The sequence below is a fragment of the Cibotium barometz genome, chromosome 11 (genome assembly GCF_041138505.1).
Source record: "Cibotium barometz isolate CiBa-2024 chromosome 11, ASM4113850v1, whole genome shotgun sequence".
Classification (NCBI taxonomy): domain Eukaryota; kingdom Viridiplantae; phylum Streptophyta; class Polypodiopsida; order Cyatheales; family Cibotiaceae; genus Cibotium; species Cibotium barometz.
Genome location: NC_141056.1, coordinates 20,099,879 through 20,120,399, shown reverse-complemented (window position 1 = coordinate 20,120,399; position 20,521 = coordinate 20,099,879). Strand labels below are relative to the sequence as shown.

Below are 20,521 nucleotides of genomic sequence, written 5' to 3'. Positions count from 1 at the left end.
TCTTTCAAAAGTGCTTTTCTCATTAAAATTGATTTTATGCATAGAAAGATGCATAAAGGATTTATTTTTATTTCAAAAGTGTTATTCTCATTAAAATTGATTTTATGCATAGAAAGATGCATAAAGGATTTATTTCTCTTTCAAAAGTGTTATTCTCATTAAAATTGATTTTATGCATAGAAAGATGCATAAAGGATTTAATTTTATTTCAAAAGTGTTATTCTCATTAAAATTGATTTTATACATAGAAAGATGCATAAAGGATTTAATTTTATTTCAAAAATGTTATTTTCCTTAAAATTGAATTTATGCATAAATAGATGCATAAAAGGATTTTTATAAAATTGTTATCCCCACTGAAGTTGATTTTTATGCATAAATAGATGCCTAAAGAATCTTTATATCAAAAATTAGAATTCTCTTAAATTCTATGTTTAAATTCTATGAATAGATGTAATGAGATATGATGAGAATCAGATAAGTGTGAATGAATGGATTGGTGGCTGTGATGTGATTAGAGGTGATGAGATGTGAGGTGAATAGATGTGATGAGATGTGAGGTGAATAGATGTGATGAGATGTGATGTGAATCAGATAGATGTGAGGTGAATAGATGTGATGAGATGTGATGTGAATCAGACAGATGTGAATGGATGGATGGATGTGAATAGATGTGAATGGATGTGATGTGAATAGAGGTGATGAGATGTGAGGTGAATAGATGTGATGAGATGTGATGTGAATCAGATAGATGTGATGTGAATCAGATAGATGTGAATGGATGGATTGATGTGATGTGAATAGAGGTGATGAGATGTGAATAGATGTGATGAGATGTGATGTGAATCAGATAGACGTGAATGGATGGATGGATGTGATGTGAATAGAGGTGATGAGATGTGAGGTGAATAGATGTGATGAGATGTGATGGGATGGGATGTGATGGGTGTGATGTGATGTGAATAGATGTGATGTGAATAGATGTGATGAGATGTGATGTGAATGGATGTGATGGGTGTGATGTGAATAGAGGTGATGAGATGTGAGGTGAATAGATGTGATAAGATAGATGTGAATGAATGGATGGGTGTGATGTGAATACAGGTGATGAGATGTGATGAGATGTGAATACAGGTGATGAGATGTGATGAGATGTGAGGTGAATAGATGTGATGAGAATACAGGTGATGAGATGTGATGTGATGTGAATCAGATAGATGTGAATGGATGGATGGATGTGATGTGAATAGAGGTGATGAGATGTGAGGTGAATAGATGTGATGAGATGTGATGTGAATCAGATAGATGTGAATTAAATGGATGGATGTGATGTAAATAGAGGTGATGAGATGTGAGGTGAATAGGTGTAACGAGATGTGGATAGGTGTTAAATGATTGTTTTAAAGACAGCTGATTCTATGAAAAAGGCAACTTTATATTGGGTGTGTAAGTGGTGTGACCAATTTTAGGTTTGCATGAATACCCAGCTAGGAGGCCTGAGAACTCTTTTCCCTGGTACCCGGGATAAAACCTAACCAAATTCTTAATTGGATCCCATCACTAGAGTGGTTGGGCGGTTGGCTAACCCACGAGACTGGATGGTGGACTTATGGATCCCTAAATTGAGACTCAATTCTGTTATGGTACGATAGATGAAGTAAATCCCGGACAAAAATTGTTCTATGGAAAAGAATCAATGGCTGTGCCTCTCAATGAGGAAAAAAGTGTTGGTCTCTATGATCCAAGTGCAATCTTTTCCCGAATCTGACTATGGGACTTAGGGGTTTGGTCAGATTAGTTCAGTTAGTTAAGGCTTTTGACTACGTTAGAGAAAAATTATCTTGGAGGAATTGCCCGTGCTTTTCGGACAAGGGAAGTTTTTCCGGGTTCGGTTTTGGAAGAAGCGATGGATTAGTCTCTTGTCCGGATATCTGTGGGCGACGCCTCGAGTGAGTGACCCTGCCTCGCACAAGAAGTGCTACTTCCGTTGCTAGCACCCCTGAATTCGTTGCGCGGTGGAAACAAGGATCATTACAGCTAGTATCAATTTTAATGAGAATAGCACTTTTGAAATAAAAATAAATCTTTTATGCATCTTTCTATGCATAAAATCAATTTTAACAAAAATAACACTTTTAAAAGAAAAATAAATCCTTTATGCATCTTTCTATGCATAAAATAAATTTTAATGAAAACAATACTTTTATAATAAAAATTTCCATTATGCATCATTCTATGCATAGAAATTAAATTCAATGAAAACAACACTTTTATAACAAAAATTTCCACTATGCATCTTTCTATGCATAGAAATTAAATTCAATGAAAACAACACTTTTATAATAAAAATTTTCCATTATGCATCTTTCTATGCATAGAAATTAATTTCAATAATTAATATCAATGATATCCATGCATATTCATAGGTGAATATGTACATGGAGTAAATAAAAATATTTCTTTTAGAATGCACAAACGGTGGGAATTACTCTTTTAGAATAACATAAAAATAAGCTTTATTTTCTACAAAATTTAAGAAAATTTTGCATAACCTCCTTTGTATGGCTGACCATTTCTCAATTTTTAACATTCTATTTTCAATTTAAAATTAACCCCAATTTGAAGAAAAGTACTCTAATCTACTCAATTTTCACTTTCTAATGAGTAAACAATAAGAAAAGTTTAATTAATATATTTGTTACTCATTTTAGGATAAAGAAAGGCTGAATTCTTAAGGAAGAGAAGGGGGTAGCCTTTTCATCATGGCATAACATCAGGATTCACTTTAATCAACTATAAAAAAAACAAGGAAATCAAAAAATCATAGATTTAAAATTAAAAAGTAGAAATTTTAGCTTACATGGAGTTTTGTAAGCTTTCCTTTGGCTTGAGGGATTGAGGGTTCTACTCTTGTTTGTATCAAGAGTGGCCACCAATTTCTTTGGAGAGGATTTAGTCAAAAATAATTGAATTATCAAGTAAATTCAATGTATTTGGCTCTGGGTAGGAGTAGAGTAACAGTGCATAAATACTATTAACCTTTTACAAAGAAGGAGGCTTCTATTTATAGGAAAAAATGAGCCTCTACCCAAGCAAACTGATTCTAAAATTTTCTAAATCAGTTTGGTTAATTTTTGACCATTTTTGGGTCAGTTTAGCTCACTTTTTGGATCTAGTTGAAACAGGAGAGAGGAGAGATGAAAATATCTCATTATTTATGAGTTTAAAACTCCTCCACACATGTGAAATAGGCACCTCCTTCATGAGGGGAGATCCCCACATTGAGGCGTCAAAAATGCATCATTTCCTCTAAATATCTCTTCTTTTTTAACTAATAAACCTTGTCTTTAGTCAACTCTTCATCTTATGTGAGCATTTACTCATTTTTGGGGGATTTTCTTTTATTCTTCAATTTATCTCCTCCCTACATTTGGATTAATCTTATTGGTCCATAGGAACCTTAATTGGAGCATAATTCAAAAATTTTTGAAAAATCTGGACCCTTAGGCTAAGGTCCTTTATACCTATTTTTAATTAATTCCAATTGCACATTGGAAAGTTCTTTTTGAATTTCTGTTTCAGGGGAAACCATTTTAGACACTAGGAGGATTTTCATATCCAAAAATATCTCAGTTTTGAATTACCTCCCTCTAGACATTTTCTCTCTCTAGGCCAAAACAGGATCTTTCTTTTATTTCAAAGAGGGAAATAATTATAAGATCAAAAGGGGAGGTTCTTACACCTGCACACCTTAAAAGCCAGAGGGAGGAATCTTATTTCAGAGAGGGGAATAATTATAAGATCAAAAGGGGAGGTTCTTACACCTGCATACCTTAAAAGCCGGAGGGAGGAATCTTACAAATCTTAATAAATAAATTTAAATAAACAAGAGAGCTATAGAGTAAGTACTTGTACCTTTGACTAATTTGGCTTTTTCTGTGAGCTTCTTCCTTTCTCCAAAAATACTTGTACCCTTCCACTTCTTCACAATAAATTTCTTGAGAGTGTCCCAATTCTTTGGCCTTCTCATACAAGTATTCTTTCTTTATTTGAAGCTTTAGTTATTACCAAAAATCAATTCTTTAGTCTTCCTTGATCCAAATAATTGCGTAAACTTTGATTTTGAATTTTTCTTCAAAAATCCTTCTCCTTAAGTGGTCCCTAAAGCTCAAATACCATTGTCAAGACCTTTATGACACTTGGAGAAGAAACTTTAATTCTCGAGCACAAAAATTAGAGCATAACATATACTTGCACAAATTAAAAGCATAAACCTTAATAAATAAAATTAAATAAACAAGAGAGCTAGAGAATAAGTAAGAGATCACTATTGACACAAGATTGTGTTGAATCTCCCCTAGGATGAGTGTGGCTCTTATACCATTCACCCATATTTATATGTATTAGAAAAAGCTTGCTTTCTAAAATGATAACTTCCAAAAATAAAGCACAAGTGCTTTTGAGTTTTTGAGCGTAAAAGTTTTTCAAAAATATAGTAAGCTACAATTAAAAGATCTTGGGCCTACCAAAAGTATAAAATACTGTTTGGGATGTACAAAGCTATGAGGCCTAAGTGTTATGGCTCACCCTAACCCTCCTTGAAACACATCCAACAAGAGATTACTTGGTGAACTACAAATACGTGAGGATCTTTCTAATGGTTGAGCTCGTAACCCTTGAGGTCTCTAAGCTCTACAACTCCTTGAGAAGATATTCCACCACGCGTCTCTCGTCACAAGCGTTGTTATACTGCTCTGTTGCACTACGTCCCTTCTCTCACCTCACACCACTCACACACACTCACTAGCATGCATTAGAGAGAGAGAGATTAGCAAGAGCAAGACTCTATTGCATAATGGGAGAGTCCTTTGTATTATGAGAGATATTCACTTATATACATGGCGATGATAAGTTTTCACACTCACTTAAACTCTGGTCGCTTGGGCACTTTAGGCTCATAAGAGTCCTAATGCTATTACAATGACTACTCTCATAGTATATCCATGAAGTACATCACACTCACTTGAACTGTGGTCGGTTGGGCACTTTAGGCTCATAAGAGTCCTAATGCTGTTACAATGACTACTCTCATAGAGTATCCATGAAGTACATCACTTGGGACTTTATCCTAACTTACTACCACATGCTCTTGAAGAGGAAATTACCATAAGTATTACATAGGACCATTCCGGGTGCCCGTTCAAGTTGTAGATTTGGACACCATTGCTTCATATCTTGAATGTATGACCTTTTGGCTCCTTCATATAAGATAATGGTAGCAGCTCTTGTTAATACTAGGAATGGGTTAACATTTTTCCCATCCTGATGCTGATTGCATCCTCGTGATCGTGTTGAAGACCTTTGTGTGGGAGAATTGTTAAGCTTTGTTTTGATGGCCTTTGATGTTGAGTGACATTCAATGGTTTTTGTTCCTCCTGAAGGAATAAGAAAGGCTAGTTAGTAAATGAAAAGGTTAGAGGTTAGCATAAATTCCTAATGGGGTGGGGGTTTTTGCAAGTGATTGTATTGTTATGAGGTTGTGAGCATGTTTTTTTTTGTTAGACATTTTTTACTCACGTTGTTTTTTAGCAATCATAAGCAGAGTTACATGAGATTTGTGTTAGCCGAGAAACTAAGAGATGTTAATAATGGGAGAGAAGAGAAGGAGGATCTGGAGGAACATAGACAAAATCATCAGAACGAGATTGTGATTCTTAGTTCCTCATTTGATTTGTTGAAGCGACATTCATTATTGGCCTTTAATGAAGTCCCTTTTTATGGCAAGATTATTGTTAAATGTTGTTGAGTAGGACCTATTCCTGCATGCTTCTTCCCATGTGCTTTTTATGCTTTTATGTATATTTAAGTGCTCTTATGAAGCAAATATACATGAAGTACAAGAATTGAGTCACATAGACTCTTATTGAGCTGCTCTTGTTGAAGTAGCCACTTATTAGTGAGGCTTGAAAGAATTACATCAACTTATGAGGATTAGATAGATATCTTCACTAAGGATTAGAGATCCATGTGTTGTGAAGATTCTAGCTTCGTTTGGAGAGGTTTGCAATTTGAAGGAAAGTTCCAAGCGATGGGTTGTACCATTAACCAGGCTTTCGCCCACCATGGCTCCCCCATCCAGATATGCACCTGGAAAGTTGTCGATGGTGAGGCTTTGGTGCAAATGTCCTCCAGTGCATGAGTATGGATATGTACTCATGGAGCAGCTGCTACATTAACTTAGCCAAAAGAATAGTAAGCTATAAGCTTAACAAAAATGTATTGGCTTTTTGAAGATCGTTGGGAGTTGCTTGTGATATTCTACCATATTTAGGTAGGCCATATGTGTGACTCCCTTGTGTTTGTGTCTCTTTTTTCTTTTTCTTTTTTGCTACCACCTTGCAAGCAGCAGGTTTTTGTGTCTACTCTCCTTTTTGAGAGAATAGGTTATTATATCCTGCCGCGTAGCTTCTACACTCATGCTTCTCATCCAGAGGGATGACAAGAGCATTGTTAGTTTGTCTTTGATGTGCTCATAAGTCTCCGTTTTGCAGACGTGGGTATTGATTCTTGAATTTGTGGCTCAATTATTGTCGAGGCGGGCGGTAGGTAAGGCTTCTGGTTGGTTACCATTCGGGTTGACTAAACACACAAGCTCTTGTGTAGGTGCTGTATGCACGAGATGGGTTGAGTGGCTTGCTTTGTGTTGCTTGGGTCTCCATTCTTATCGAACTTTAGGTGAAGGTGTTGGGGTTGAAGTCGGTGGTGGTGAGGCTGTCTTCACTTTGTTCGATTTTGGCAACCATATAAAGGTATTACCATAATAATACCCTTGTTCTTAAAGCACATTCACAGGCACCCATCTTTGATGAACATTATAAATTGGTAGCTGATGCTTTTGGTGCTGAGGTTTCTTTATTTGTGTAGACTTAGGGGACTTTTTGATGCACTTGGGAATCCAAGCTTTGGTATGTCCTTGGTAGTGCCATTGTGTTTGCAGTAATCTTCTTGGTACCCACACTTGTTGCGTTGCCAAAGTTATTTGAGGAACTCGCTTAGTCTTTTGTGGACAATGTTGTGGAGTACTTTTATTTTTCCTTGGCTTCTAAATGCTATGTTGAGGAAGAAGCTTTGATGATTGAGGCACCCAAATTGGATTGGTGCCTTTGGAGTAACCTTGGGCTACAAGTAGCTACTTCTCCACCCACATTTTGATACCATTAAGATATCTTGATCTTGGCTGTCTTGGTGGAGTTTTCTTTTTGGTTAAAGTGGAAGGTTTTGGTCCCTCCTTCACATTGGATGGTGTTGAGGATGCGGTTTTGAGACTTATGGGGGCTGTTGTTGTTGATGAGGTGTAGAGTGGCTTTTGATGTTGAGGCTTGTGAGCATGCAGTCGTCTCCTGTGTTGGTGAGGGTGGTGAACGAGGAGTTATCAAGGTCAATGCATTTCTTTGAGTTCTTTTTTAGAGATAGATGGTTGTGCTTGGGGAACTTTTTCAAGAATAGCTATTGATTGCGGCATTGAACTCCATGGTGGTGAGGATGGAGTAGAAGGGGTAGATGCATTTTTCGAGTTGGTCGATGACGCCAATGGGAGGTCTTCATTTAGAGGGGCTTATGAGGAAGAGACTTGTAACTTTTTGCGTTCAGCATCATAGAAATCCATTAGGGTTGGATCCTCTTCCTGGCAGTATGGTATTGTCAACTTTGTGTCGTTAATTATCATGATAACCCTATCGCTAGTAAAACAAAGTAGTGCTTGGGCAGCAATAGTCCATTTATGCCCCAAGATCAAATCTGCTTCCAACACATACTCAACCGTAAAAAACTTGCAAGTAAGGAGGTTAGTTTCAATATACATTGTATGTTCAAAGTACCCCAAACATGGCATGTTCAAGTCTTATGTGAATGGAATTCTATCAGGATGAGCCATGAGTGTTGGTTAACCTAACAAATCCCATAACTCGAGAGTCATGAGATTGTGCTCTTGTGTTGGATAGAGCTTTGCTTGAATTGTGGTGAGTTTAGCGGCAGAAAGTTCTAATCCAACCATAATTCTTGGAATATTCTCAGTAAGATATGTTGGAAGTTCCAGCTCCTCCAAGATCTCTTCCTCCCGTAATAGCAATTGCACAATGCCTGCAGGAGTATTCAAGGTGACTGTTTGCATGGATTCATCAATTGAATACAACGAGTCACTTACCCAAGTTTCCACCCAGGATGACATCATACTCAAGGGGATTTGGGGGTAACATGGAATCTAAATTCCACATTTCCACCGATTGTTTGAGTAGCATAGCTAAAGTAACCTGAAACTTCAATGTTTTGTCCATTTGGCACCTCTTGCAAGACTATTGTCTTTAGGGATGATTTTAGGTTGTCCCCCAAGTGTCTATTGTCATGATGTTATGACTAGCTCGAGGGCTAATCAACGCGCATTTGCGCTTAACATCATTTCTCATAGGGAAATCTAACCATACCATGATAGAATCTTCAAGTGGAACCATGGATGTTCCAGTTTTAGATTCCATTTTAGTTTCATATTCCCATTCACTTTCATCCTCTTCTTGGCTTTTATCTTTTTCAATAGTTTCCAATGTGTACAATGGCACACTTGGTCCTCTAACAATTCTAAGTAGGGTATGTTTGGAAACTTGTGAGTCCTCACAGTCCTGTTCTATGTAGCTCTTTATGTCTTGGTATAACTCATGTCTAGCCTTTAAGGTGCAAGTGCTGACATTATGCTGGCTTAGCCACAAGAGAAGAGCACTCCTCCAAATGAGGATTTGAGAGATTGCTTTAATTTCATAAGGGATTCATCAAATTCCTCACGTGCTTTTTCAACCGCATCATTCGTGCAATCTGCCTCTAATTACTCTTCTTGGCTTAATGAGTTCATTTCCGTAGGGAGTGTGTCTTCCTCTTGGAAGGGGAAGTGATACTCCTCTGGTTCTTGTATTTTGGTTGCTTTTATAGGGTTGACATTGTGAGGTTCAATCACAACTGGTGATCCTGTATGACACTCAATAATGCTAAGCATGCTCTCCTCAGCTTGCTTTTTGCGTTTTGCATATATCATGTGATCATGATTTTCAGTTTGGGGTGGTTGGGTGGGTTCTAGTTTCGTGAGGTGCACTAAGTGACAAATTAGAACTTGTTTCATCCTCACTAAGTGACGTACTAGAACTTGTGTCATTTTCTGACTTTCCTTGGATTGTCAAGTTTTCATTAGGTTTGCCCGTATGACGAGAATGAACTTTCCTTTTTGTTTTTTTGTTCTCTGTCTTACCGGTGGGTTTTATGGTTTGAGTGGTAGCCTTTAAGGTGGATGCTTCTGCATCATATGTAGTTTTTGGCTCTATTGGGGTTAGGTCCTCTACAGGCTCCTTTCCCTTGTTCTTTATTTGAACCTTGGTTTCGATAGTTTGTTGTCCCTTGTTTTTCTTGGGTTTAGAAGGTTTTTCTTTCTCTTTCGGTTTTTGCTTTAAAACATGTTCCTCTACCCATTTTGAAGTGTTTTCTTTTGCATTCTTTTTGACTGGTTCTTGTGCCTTGGCTTTTAAGCGTGTAAGCACATTCAAGGGTACGGTGGAAAATTGCCCGTTTTGCACACTTAAGATGTTAAGAGTTGTATTCTGTGAGACAAGTTGTAGTGAGGCAACTCGCCTTGGGCAATCTTGGAATATGTGATCGATGCCACATCGTTCACATATGGGTTGTAAAGTGTCAGTGACTATGGGTATGGAAGTATTCCAAACTGTGCAGTCTGCTACTTTGTGCGGTCCACGACAATAGAAACACTGAAATGTTTGTTGAAATGTTTCTTGGCACAATTTCGACCCGTTGGACTGTTTCTATTTGAGTCAAGGACGATTGTAGCATCGATGCAACTATAGGTGAATTAGGAAATGTGATGTGTTCTTTACAACATTGATCGAATGTTTCTAGATTGGATAGAATGATCAAATTGTGTAAGCTATTTTTCTTTAAGCCCATCATAAAACATCTCTTCAATTGAGCATCATTTAGTTTCTCCCATGGCTCACATTGTGAGTTCAAGATTTTTATCCGAAAAAGGACAAAATCTCTAATGTTTTCATTTTGTTTCCACTCAATTGAATAGAGTTCGTTTGTTGCACTCCACCGATCACCTTGTCTTGAAATGTCGTGGAATAAAGGCTGTTCTCAAAGTCCTAAAGTTCGTCTTGATCGCTGGTATCAATGTGATGAACCATCGACTAGTCTTTCCCACTAAGCATAGGTTCAATGCATGTACCTTAGTGGGGCAGTTCGGATTTCCAAAGGCTTCACATCTCTGTTTAAACATTTGTATGAATTGAACATGATCAATTGTTCCATCATATTTGGCCATTTTTTTGGAAATATGTATGGCCGTGTTTTTGTATGAGTCACTAAGGCCGCGTGTGTGTGCTAATGTGGGTAGGGACTTACTTAGACCTTGGGCAACCCCCCTTCCTAGATTAGTTAATACATCTAAGATGTGGGTATCTAAGGGTTGCAAAGGGTTGGTACCTAGCATGTCTAAAGGCTTAGGACTTGTGATAGTGTTAGAATCCTAGAGGGATTGATGTGATGGAATGGGGAGATGCATTTGGGGCATGGATCTCAATGGCTTGAAGATATCAGCCATTGGGTTCAGTCTGGGTGGTGAGCCCACGTAATCCCTCTATTGTTGCCATATCTTGATGTTGTTAATTGCTCCTTTAATGAGCAAGCACTTTTTTTTTGGCTTTTCAGGTTTTCTTACAATCCAATTTACAGCAATTTACAGCCTCAAGAGGCTTGGCGTACCCTTCGTTGGGTCAATCGGAGTGTCTGTTTGCCCTAATTAACTTAGGCGCAACACGCACGTGAACGTTCTCTCTGAGATATTTTTTCAAAAAAAGTGCATGCTAGTAGCATCCCACATGGAAGAGGAGGTCTCAAAATTTGTTTTCCATCACTATCTCAAGATTATTTTTTTTTCCAAAAAAGATTTTTCCTGTTTCACAGCTTGTTTTTTAATGTGTTCCAAAAGGAATTTGGAAAAACTATGTATGAGAGAGTTGTAGTATTTTTGGAGTACTACAACTCTGTCTCTCTGAATTTTTCTTGATTTTGTAGTTTAGACACACAAAAAGCAGCTCGAATATGGTCCGCAATCGTTTTCGAGCTGTTTTGGGCGATTTTTAGTGCTTAAGGGTTGTTTTTTGCCTCGATTTTCGGGTCAAATTTCGAGGCTGCTGGTCGGAGGCCAAAATGATGGATTTTGCTCTTAGACGCTCAAGACCAATTTCGAAGAGCTCGATGCTGACTTTCTGATGAGACTAAAGCGCGTTCATCAGATTCACGATCTAGGAGATACGAGCCTCTAAACAGGGCCCCCTTTCATGACGTGAACCAGCAAGGTGTAGCTCACGATGTGAAGTGGACTTCATGGATTTTATTAAATTTGATTAATTTTTTTTTAGGCGTGAGACCTTAAGGCGTGAACTGCTTAAGGCGTGAACCGCTTAAGGCGTGTACTGCTTAAGGCATGAAACCTTAACGCGTGAAAGGTTTGATGTTTTTTTTAAAGGTGTGAGACCTTAAGGCGTGAACTACTTAAGGCGTGAACCGCTTAAGGTGTGAACCGCTTAAGGCGTGAAACCTTAAACGTGTGAAAATTTTGATTTTTTAAATTATTTTTTTAAAAGAAGTCTAGAGGAAAATTCGAATTTCTTTGTTTGGGAGGAATATTTTTGAATTTTAAATTGGGGAGATATGGGCATTTTTCAAAAAAGGCAAGCGGGAATCAAAAAAGTCAACCCTTTTATGACACCCCCTTACACCCTTCATAAATGACCCCCAAAATAGACAATTTAACAACTCTTTGGCATCTTTTCATTCAACGCTCATTAGCCTTAATGAGTTATGTAAAAAAGTACTTAGGAATTAATCAAAGATTAATCTTTCAACTAATCTTTTCTCCTTTTAGACTAATCAAGGACTCTAATTAACCACTAATCACTGATTAATTCACACCATTGAGCACATCATTGGATAGAGCATGAAATTGCTAAGCTATGTGCATAAGCTAATGTGTAAATTAATTTATAATTGAAGATTAATTAAACTCTTAATTTTAGTCTCTTCTCTTTAAGCAAAAGTGAGAGAAATTCATCCAATTGATATAGAAATCGATATAATTAGATGTTTTGATGCATCTAGATGCTCTCAAAGCACTCAAAAACACTAATTTCGACCTCTTACATGATCAATTTCGATCCCAAAAAAGACATTTTCTAACAAATTTTGCCTCTTGAAGTGGATTAATCACCCTTAATGACGAAAACTAGTCAATTAAAGAAGGTTACTCGATTTCAAGGGTTTTTTGATGTTTTTGAGAAATTTTTTAAAGGATAAATCTACTCCTAATGCATGCTAACACTCTAATGCAAACAATTCGAACAAAAAACACACAAATCAAGAAAAAATCAATGATGCTAGTTCTATGTTTAACTTAAAAGAGAGCTAAAAATCACTAAAAATTGCATTCTATTGCATTTTTTGATGCAATGGAAGTAAACCAAGCTTAATACACTCTATCTACAAGCCTTAGGAACATTAAAAACCACATTAACAACAATAAAAATAACAAAATTTAGCTAAAAATTAAACAAACAACATTCTTTACAAAACAAAAAAGAGAGCTATTTCTCACAAAATCACACACAAATCACCATCAAAACCACATCTTTTTCATGTGAAACCATTAATAAAGATAATGGGAAATGGGTAATACGTAGATTATAGAAAAATGATGGAAAAAGCCAAGGGACGATTTCCCAGGAGCAGGCGGCACCAAAAATGTTATGGCTCACCCTAACCCTCCTTGAAACACATCCAACAAGAGATTACCTGGTGAACCGCAATTATCGTGAGGACCTTTCCAATGGCCAAGCTCATAACCCTTGAGGTCTCCAAGCTCTACAACTCCTTGAGAAGCAATTCCACCACGTCTCCCGCGAGTGTTATCACACCGTCGCATTGCACTACATCTACTCGTCCCTCCTCTCACCTCACACCACTCATACACACTCACTAGCATGCATTAGAGAGAGAGAGATTAGCATGATCAAGACAATATTGCACAATGGGAGAGTCTTTTGTATTATGAGACATATTCACACTCACTTTTTAAACTGTGGTCTGCTAGGCACTTTAGGCTTATAAGAGGCCTAATGCTATTACAATGACTACTCTCATAATATATCCATGAAGTACATCACTTGGGACTTCATCCTAACTTACTACTACACACTCTTGAAGCAAAAATCACCATAAGTATTACAAAGGATCATTATAGGCGCCCATCCAAGTTTTAGATTTGGACACCATTGCTTTATATCTTGAATGTATGACCTTTTGGTGTATCCAACTTGACTCCTTGATATAAGATAATGGTAGTAGCTCTTATTAACCCTAGGAATGGGTTAACACTAAGTCTTACAAAAATATTAATGCCTGAATATGAAACCAAAAAAGGTATTCACATGTCTTTCGAAATATCTCATAGTGGTTCAACACATGTTCCATTCTCGATTAACACATAATCTGCCACTCAATCATCACTTACATCTAAAATAATATTAGTCAGTGTACACAATTGATCATGACCATATCTCATACCAGTGCCACATAGCTTATTAAACACATTAATCTTGGTAAATGATATAAATAAAAGGGGTATCCAAATAAAATATTTCGAAATAAAATAATGGACGTCTCCCTTGAGATTATAACAAAATCACTCAACTAAATCAAGGTATTTTCTCATTTTACAATTTTGGAAAGTGTTAATAATCACATCAAATACATATCTCCACCTTTGTAAGGGACTAGACACTAGCTTTAGGTTACCCCATTACAAAGACATTCCCAGCGGATTCCCCATAAGAAAACCATGTCAAAACCTCTCATAGTGGATTAATTTTACTGTGGTGAACTTTTTCATACATGGCAAGTAAAACTTAAGTTTATTCTCATGAAAGACGGGCTTTGGGGGATAGTAAGTGGAAGGGGGAGAGATGTCCGGGATTAGAAGGAGAGGACAAAAGATTTTGGTTAGGAAGAGTTGAGAGAGCTCTAGCAACATTTTACTAGGTGATAGTTTCATCCATCACATTGCATTAGAAGATAACTCTTAATAAGGGAGCATGGGATCAACTAGAGAAGCTATTTGTTGCCAAATAAAAGAACTCTAAAATAAGTCTTAAAATTAGTTTTTTTGGGTTGGACATCAAAGAGAGTGAGTCACTCCAAACACATTTAAATAAAATGAAAAGTGTTATGCCAACAACTTGCAAGGGCTTCCCAGGAAGGAGGCTAATCATTGGAAAGACTCCTCTAGTTGATGGAAAAGGGCACCCCTCTCACCTTGTCTTTATACCCACTCATTTTCCTACCCATGTGTAAAACTATAGGCTCTAAGCCAACATTATAGCCTATGAGGCACCTATGATAGACCACTCTAGCAAACGACTAAGAGTGTATGTCTAATGTATGTATGGTGGTAGTAATTCATCACTTGAGGGGAAGTGAAAATAGCAAGTGATGTGGGGTAAACGTTTGGAGCAAGGGGGAGTGGTATGTGACCCTTAAACATTTGTAAGAGTTACATAAGTCATAGACCATGGTTCAAAGGGTCAAAGGGAGCCCAAAGGATGAGGAATATGTGGAATGGCCAGCCCATGTGGAGAACAAAAGTAAGTGCCTATACAAGAAGTGGGAACGGAAGCTAAAAGTATGCTCACTTCAAGGGAGATGGTGCTTAAATCTAGAAAAGATTAGGGGATGCTTAACCAAGCATATGACCAAGCATATGGGCCATGCTTAATGGCTAATGGAGATGTACTCAACCTTATAAAAAGGCACTCTATCTAATGGATCAAACATATGAGGTCTTGAGCTTAACCTATTGCCTTGTCATTATGCTTCATTTTTATCATTAGCATTATGATTAGTAGTATCATTTTTATCATTAGCATTATTATTAGTAGCAGGATCATTTTTATCATTAGTGTTAATATCTTTCTTGCTTTCTAGCATGCTAAGATGTTGGTTCTAATCAGTTTCTACACACCCCAATCAACTCTAGATGCAAATCTCAAGTCATGGGGTATGACCCTTCGACTTTATAGATACCTCCAAAGAGCTTCAATGCATGCAATCTTTGCTTCGGCTTAAATTCCACACACCCACACCTTGCCACCGTTGACATAGCTCTCTCTCTCTCTCTCTCTCTCTCTCTCACTCTCTCTATGCAAGAATCAAAGTGCTTTCAATGAAGAAGTTAAGCTTTCTCTTTTTGTTCAGCCTTGCTCCTCAAGTGTGAGATGGATGCTAGAAGGAAAAAACTTTGGATCTAAGCTTTGTGGAAGCGCCAAACTTACCTCAAAGTTGAAGAAAATAGCCACACTTTTTAAAAATTTTCAATGTTATTGTATTTTCTACAGTTAGCTCAATTCTTTTTTTGGTATATATATTCACCTTTTTTGGTATTAAATAATTAATACCCACTAGCGTGGGCATTAATTATTTAATGCTCACACCTTACGTGAGCCTAAGGTTATGAACCTTAGGCTTTGTATCTACAGCTCAGCTCCCCTCTTTGATCCCAACCCCATGTCTTCCTCAACATCTTCTTCTCCACAACATGTAAAGATAGGGAACCAAGACGACACATGCCAACAAAGGGGGGGGACAACACTCTTTAAGCAAACATGGGTAGACAAGTCTCCCCATCGATCAAGTGCATGAAGCAGGAAGAGAGGAAGCAGCAAACAGAGAGACACTTCTCTGACAGAGAGCTCTTGCTCGTTCACTCATGAGACATAGAGAGAGAGACGGATGGAATTCTCATAATCGCCATCACCCATATTAATTCTTAAAAAGAAAAATTAATTGATTTATACAAAAAGACATCTGTCAAACATGCCGTGTATCACATGATCTCTTGCTAAAAAAGACGGGTTCAAGAACATTGCTAAGAAAGACGGGTTCAAGAACATTGCTAAAAAAGACTGGTTCAAGAACATTACTGCTAAGTTCAATGTTTTTTTTTATACAATTTTAGTTTTGATAACCGAAAAAAGTGAACGTAAGGTTCAAGGGAAGACAATAATTAATTAATCATGAAAAGAGATTTTGGTAGCAAATTAAATCTTTTTTGAGAATTTCTCAACGGGTAAAGTTTAGAACCAAATGGTCGCAAATTAAGCAATGTGTCAATGGGGCGACCCAGGAAACACCCGTGACCCCCCATTTCGCAGGAGCTATAAACGCAAGAGATGAGGACACCTTGGTTTTTCAGGTAGGCGCATTCAAAGAGGCCTGTGTTTTATTGTTGCTTGCGCTTGCAAGCTTGTTTGGATCGAATGGGTTGTCTGCTTCGCTGATTTGAGGCCATGGGCTGTGCGTCTGACGGCTTGAAAGCTTTAGTTGGTGTTATGGTTTGTCTGTTCGATGGATTTGCGCGACAGATCGAGCTTTAGTTGATGTTATGGTTTGTCTGTTCGATGGATTTGCGCGACAGATCGAGCTGAATCTTGAGTAAAAATTGCTTCAGATCCCTATCCCGCGAGGTGTGTATTCTTTTCTCTTCCAAGAATTGAGCTTCATACAGTTTCCCATGGCTGTTAGGGAAGGTATAAGCCAGATCTTTTCAATTCGTCATTTTTTCTCAGAAAAGGAAAAACGATTTAAGAAAACCCAGAAAAATTTCCCCCTTGGTTTCGTGCCCAGAAACCCTATAATTTTGCTGAAAACAATCATCGAAATGCGGAATTTTTCAAGAAAAAAACTTGCCAAATTTTAGGAGAACCTAATAATTTTAACGCTTACAAACGCTTGGGTCGGAAAGACTCACAAATTTCAACACGAAATTTCCAGGGAAAAAACCCCCGAATTTGCCACAAAAAAAGACTTCCCAGAACGAATCCTTGAATTTTGCAGTGCTTTGATTTAGAGATGATCAACTTTTTTCAAATTCTGTGTAGATGTACCAATCAGCTTTTGCAGATGCGAATCTAGCAATGCAAGATGACCCACTTTCAACCCACCAACAGAAGCAACCAGTGTTGTCTGGAACAAATCTACCTGGTGATGCAAGTATGGTTGCTTCCACTGACCCCAAGCCACGACTACGGTGGACTCCTGACCTACATGATCGCTTTGTTGATGCTGTCACTCAGTTGGGTGGATCAGAGAGTAAGCTCTTCCTTCTTTGAGGTTGTGTGTGTGTGTGTGTGCATGTGCATGCATAGTATAGTGTGTATGTGCATGTGTGTGCCTGCATGCATCAAGGTGGTGCTCTCCATTTCTAGGATCCGTTTCGGTTGCAACTTTGGAAGTGATCGCAGGGTTCTGAAAACATGGGTGCTTGGATGTAGAGGCCACTCCCAAGTCCGTTATGAAGATAATGAATGTGAAAGGACTCACCCTTTATCATCTCAAAAGTCATCTTCAGGTGCTTATGAAAAGATTGTTTATTTACCATTACTTACCCGAGTTGTTCTAAAGTGTGCTATGTGATGTGTGCGGTTACAGAAGTACAGGCTTAGCAAACAGCCTCAAAGGGATGCAAACAAAGAGGCCACCAAGGAAGGTTAGTTTTATGCTATAGCTATGTACAAGGGGTGGCCATTTCTTATGTGGCCTAAGTCACGTCAAAATTACATGTTTTAATACCATTTTGAATGGAGGATAAGATATGCATGGTTTGTGCATGGTTTGCCATGGGTTTTATGGTACACTCTTTGATAATTCTATGATTTGGGTTCAGCTGGACCCTCAGATGGCTCGCATGGCCAGAATTCTTCTGTCAGTGTGCAGAATCCGAAAGAGTGAGCTCTTTCTCATTTGAATCTGCAGTTGCTACATGAAGCTAATCTTTGTCAGGAAATGTTCTGTGCACTTAAACTAGGATCAGTGAACTGTTGTATTGCACCATGATTTGCAGATCCATAGAGATAGCAGATGCCTTGAAAGCACAGATGGACTTACAGAAACAGCTTCAGGAACAGCTAGAGGTAACTCTGCAGACTATGAAGAGGTTTCAATTACATTGGATTCTTTCTGTGATGTGGGATTTGCTATTCTCTTTTGATAGGTCCAGAGGCGGTTGCAAATGCGCATCGAAGCTCAAAGCAGATACCTGCAGTCCATTTTGGAGAAAGCTGAGGAGGCATTTGCTTGTCAAGCAACAGTACCAGCAGGGCTTAAAACTGTTAGGGCGGAGCTCGCTGATTTGGTATCAAATGTCACAAAAGAGTGTTTGATTTCTTCTTTTGGGGCATTTCCAATGTCGTCGCCTCCTGCTTTGCCCCCGCTCAAGATGGCACAAAAGAGTGGTAGTGAGGAGAGCAAAGCGCTGGCCAGGCGAACGCAGCTGACAGATCCTATGTTGGAAAGCTTAAGCCCAAGCTTTGCTTTTACACAGAATTCCTCTAGTGGCCAAAGTGATCATGAACAGATGGGCATCAATGAGAGGTCCAAGTCGCGTTTATCTGATAGTATTCCAAGGTTCTGGCCAAATGAGGATGCCAGATTCAAGATTGGTGGTCATGAGAGCAATGCAGATGAATCCCAAGGCAGCAGCATGAGGACAGATGAGATGCCAGGTAACATGTGCATGGACTCTCAGAGTCGCTTGACTTGGAAAGACTTCTCAAATGCTTGCTCCTAGTAGAAAATTAGGGGGTACATTTGGGTGCTGATTTTGTACCCCGAGATGTTATTGACTGTAACATAAGGTATTCAAGATTTGGTGGTCATGAGAGCAAGCGCAGAGGAATCCTGCTGCAGCAGAATGAGGATAGATGAGATGCCAGGTAACATGTTTATGGATTCCCAGAGTCTCTTGACTTCCCAAACTGCTGCTCCCAATAGAAAGTCAGTGGCTACATTTGGGTGCTGATTTTGTATTCAGAGATGTTATTCATTGTAATATATTTAATGTTTTCAATCTTTGCACGATACTAAGAAGTGTCCATATGTTGCCCGAACACCTCAACTGAGACCTTCATCAGTCTGCAAAGCTGATATGCCAAAACATGCTCAATTTATTAGTAGCTCACATTTGGTGACAGTCTCAAGAGGTCAGCAGCTATGTCACTTGCTTAGGACCTTGTTGTCCAGGTACTCTGTGTCACCCTTGTTCAGGACCTTATTGTGTCTGTCCATTCAAAAGCATAACATTGCAGTGTTTCGACTGTGAATCCCTCACAGTACATGTCCAAATTCTAGCCGGCCGGCCAACTCCTAGCCGTCCCCTGGCCAGTTGTGAAACCTGCACCTCCTAATGGCCCCTCTTTTGCCCTTAGGCCACAACACGCATACAAATTTTGTTGTTGTCCCTATTCCAGGCATGTTGTGTCCTGGACAATTGTTGTGAACCTACTGCCTAGTTATCTGCTGTGAGATTGCTGTAATGGCTAGTCATTGCCATCCCCCAAGCCCTTAACTCTCTTTTTCTGTGAAGGCCCATCCATGGCCACCCTCTGTATGCAAAGATTTTCAATAAATTGCAGTGTGCCTGGGCCTGTCAACTGTTGGAAATTATTTTATCCCCAGATGGACTTTCCCATGCACATTCATGCTTGTATCTGGCTCCATATGAAGCCTTGCATATGCATCTAAGCACTACATATTTTTTTACCTATTTTTAGACATTATTTCAGATTTTTTTGCATTGTCGGCCAGTCCTCTGATTTTCTACTGGCCGACCAGCTCCTCTCCCACCTATATAAAGGTGGCTAGGCTTAGCATCATTATTATCTCTTTTTTCAGCTTCTGCAGTGATAGGCAGCATCGAGGGGACCTCCCTCATGCTGCTCCACGTGATGTACTACCTTTTCTGGTGATATTCAGCAGTGATCTTCTTTTCTCCTTTATGCTTGCTGTCCATATACAGTGTTGTACAGTTCTTGCAGCATTTCTTTGTGGGTATCACAGCATAGTACCCATTGTTTCATGGTATCAAAGCAGGAAACATCTACAAGGACCTGCATTTTCTATTCCCATGCTGTTGTTGACTGTTTACTGCATATAGGAGCTGTTCACTTGCTGCGTTTCCTTCATCAGTAACCTGCGTTTTTTCAGTGGAGCTGCATTTTCACTCGGGACTGCCTCAAGTGCTGCAATTTCTTTCTACAGAGCTGCTTTACAGCCTTTACCACTGGAGAGTCATTCTATTCTCTTCTCTTTCTGGTTCCCTCACACCCACCCTTTCTTCTAGTCTTTCTAAAGGAGGCTTGGGCTCTTGGAGGTGATGGCTTCTGGAGATGACACTTTCTTCTTGGGATAGTCTGCTTCTATTTTCAAATTCCCACCCTCCCTTCCCTTTCTTTCTTCTTTCTCTTGCTGTGCACAGCTTGAGAGGAGGTACTTTGCTGTTTTTTTTACAGCCCACTTCACTAAGAGAAGGATTCTTTGTCAGACGACAGGGCTCCTAGAGTATTCTGTGCTCCCGTTACTTCAT

General features: G+C 38.7%; 1 protein-coding gene across 5 annotated transcripts; it reads left to right on the top strand.

Annotated features, from left to right (window-relative positions):
- The first annotated feature begins 16,296 nt into the window (after positions 1-16,296).
- On the top strand, positions 16,297-19,010 carry LOC147633874 (protein PHR1-LIKE 2-like). 5 transcript variants are annotated; one of them, XM_086804929.1, is made up of 7 exons: positions 16,297-16,625; positions 17,040-17,250; positions 17,433-17,509; positions 17,590-17,647; positions 17,825-17,885; positions 18,002-18,071; positions 18,152-19,010. In XM_086804929.1, the coding sequence occupies exons 2-7, from the start codon at positions 17,040-17,042 to the stop codon at positions 18,725-18,727; spliced, it is 1,053 nt and encodes a 350-aa protein (XP_086661055.1). In that variant the 5' UTR covers positions 16,297-16,625; the 3' UTR covers positions 18,728-19,010. The 5 variants fall into 5 exon arrangements, with proteins under 5 accessions (XP_086661055.1, XP_086661058.1, XP_086661059.1 ...); XM_086804932.1 differs by having other exon boundaries at positions 17,403-17,509; XM_086804931.1 differs by having other exon boundaries at positions 16,488-16,625; positions 17,062-17,250.
- The last annotated feature ends 1,511 nt before the right edge of the window (positions 19,011-20,521 follow it).

Bases quoted from the DNA above. Each gene is read 5' to 3' on its own strand.
- LOC147633874 (XM_086804929.1), top strand. From the start codon at position 17,040: ATGTACCAATCAGCTTTTGCAGATGCGAATCTAGCAATGCAAGATGAC. The intron at 17,251-17,432 runs GTAAGCTCTTCC...GCTTGGATGTAG, and splicing joins TCAGTTGGGTGGATCAGAGA to AGGCCACTCCCAAGTCCGTT. The intron at 17,648-17,824 runs GTTAGTTTTATG...ATTTGGGTTCAG, and splicing joins CAAAGAGGCCACCAAGGAAG to CTGGACCCTCAGATGGCTCG.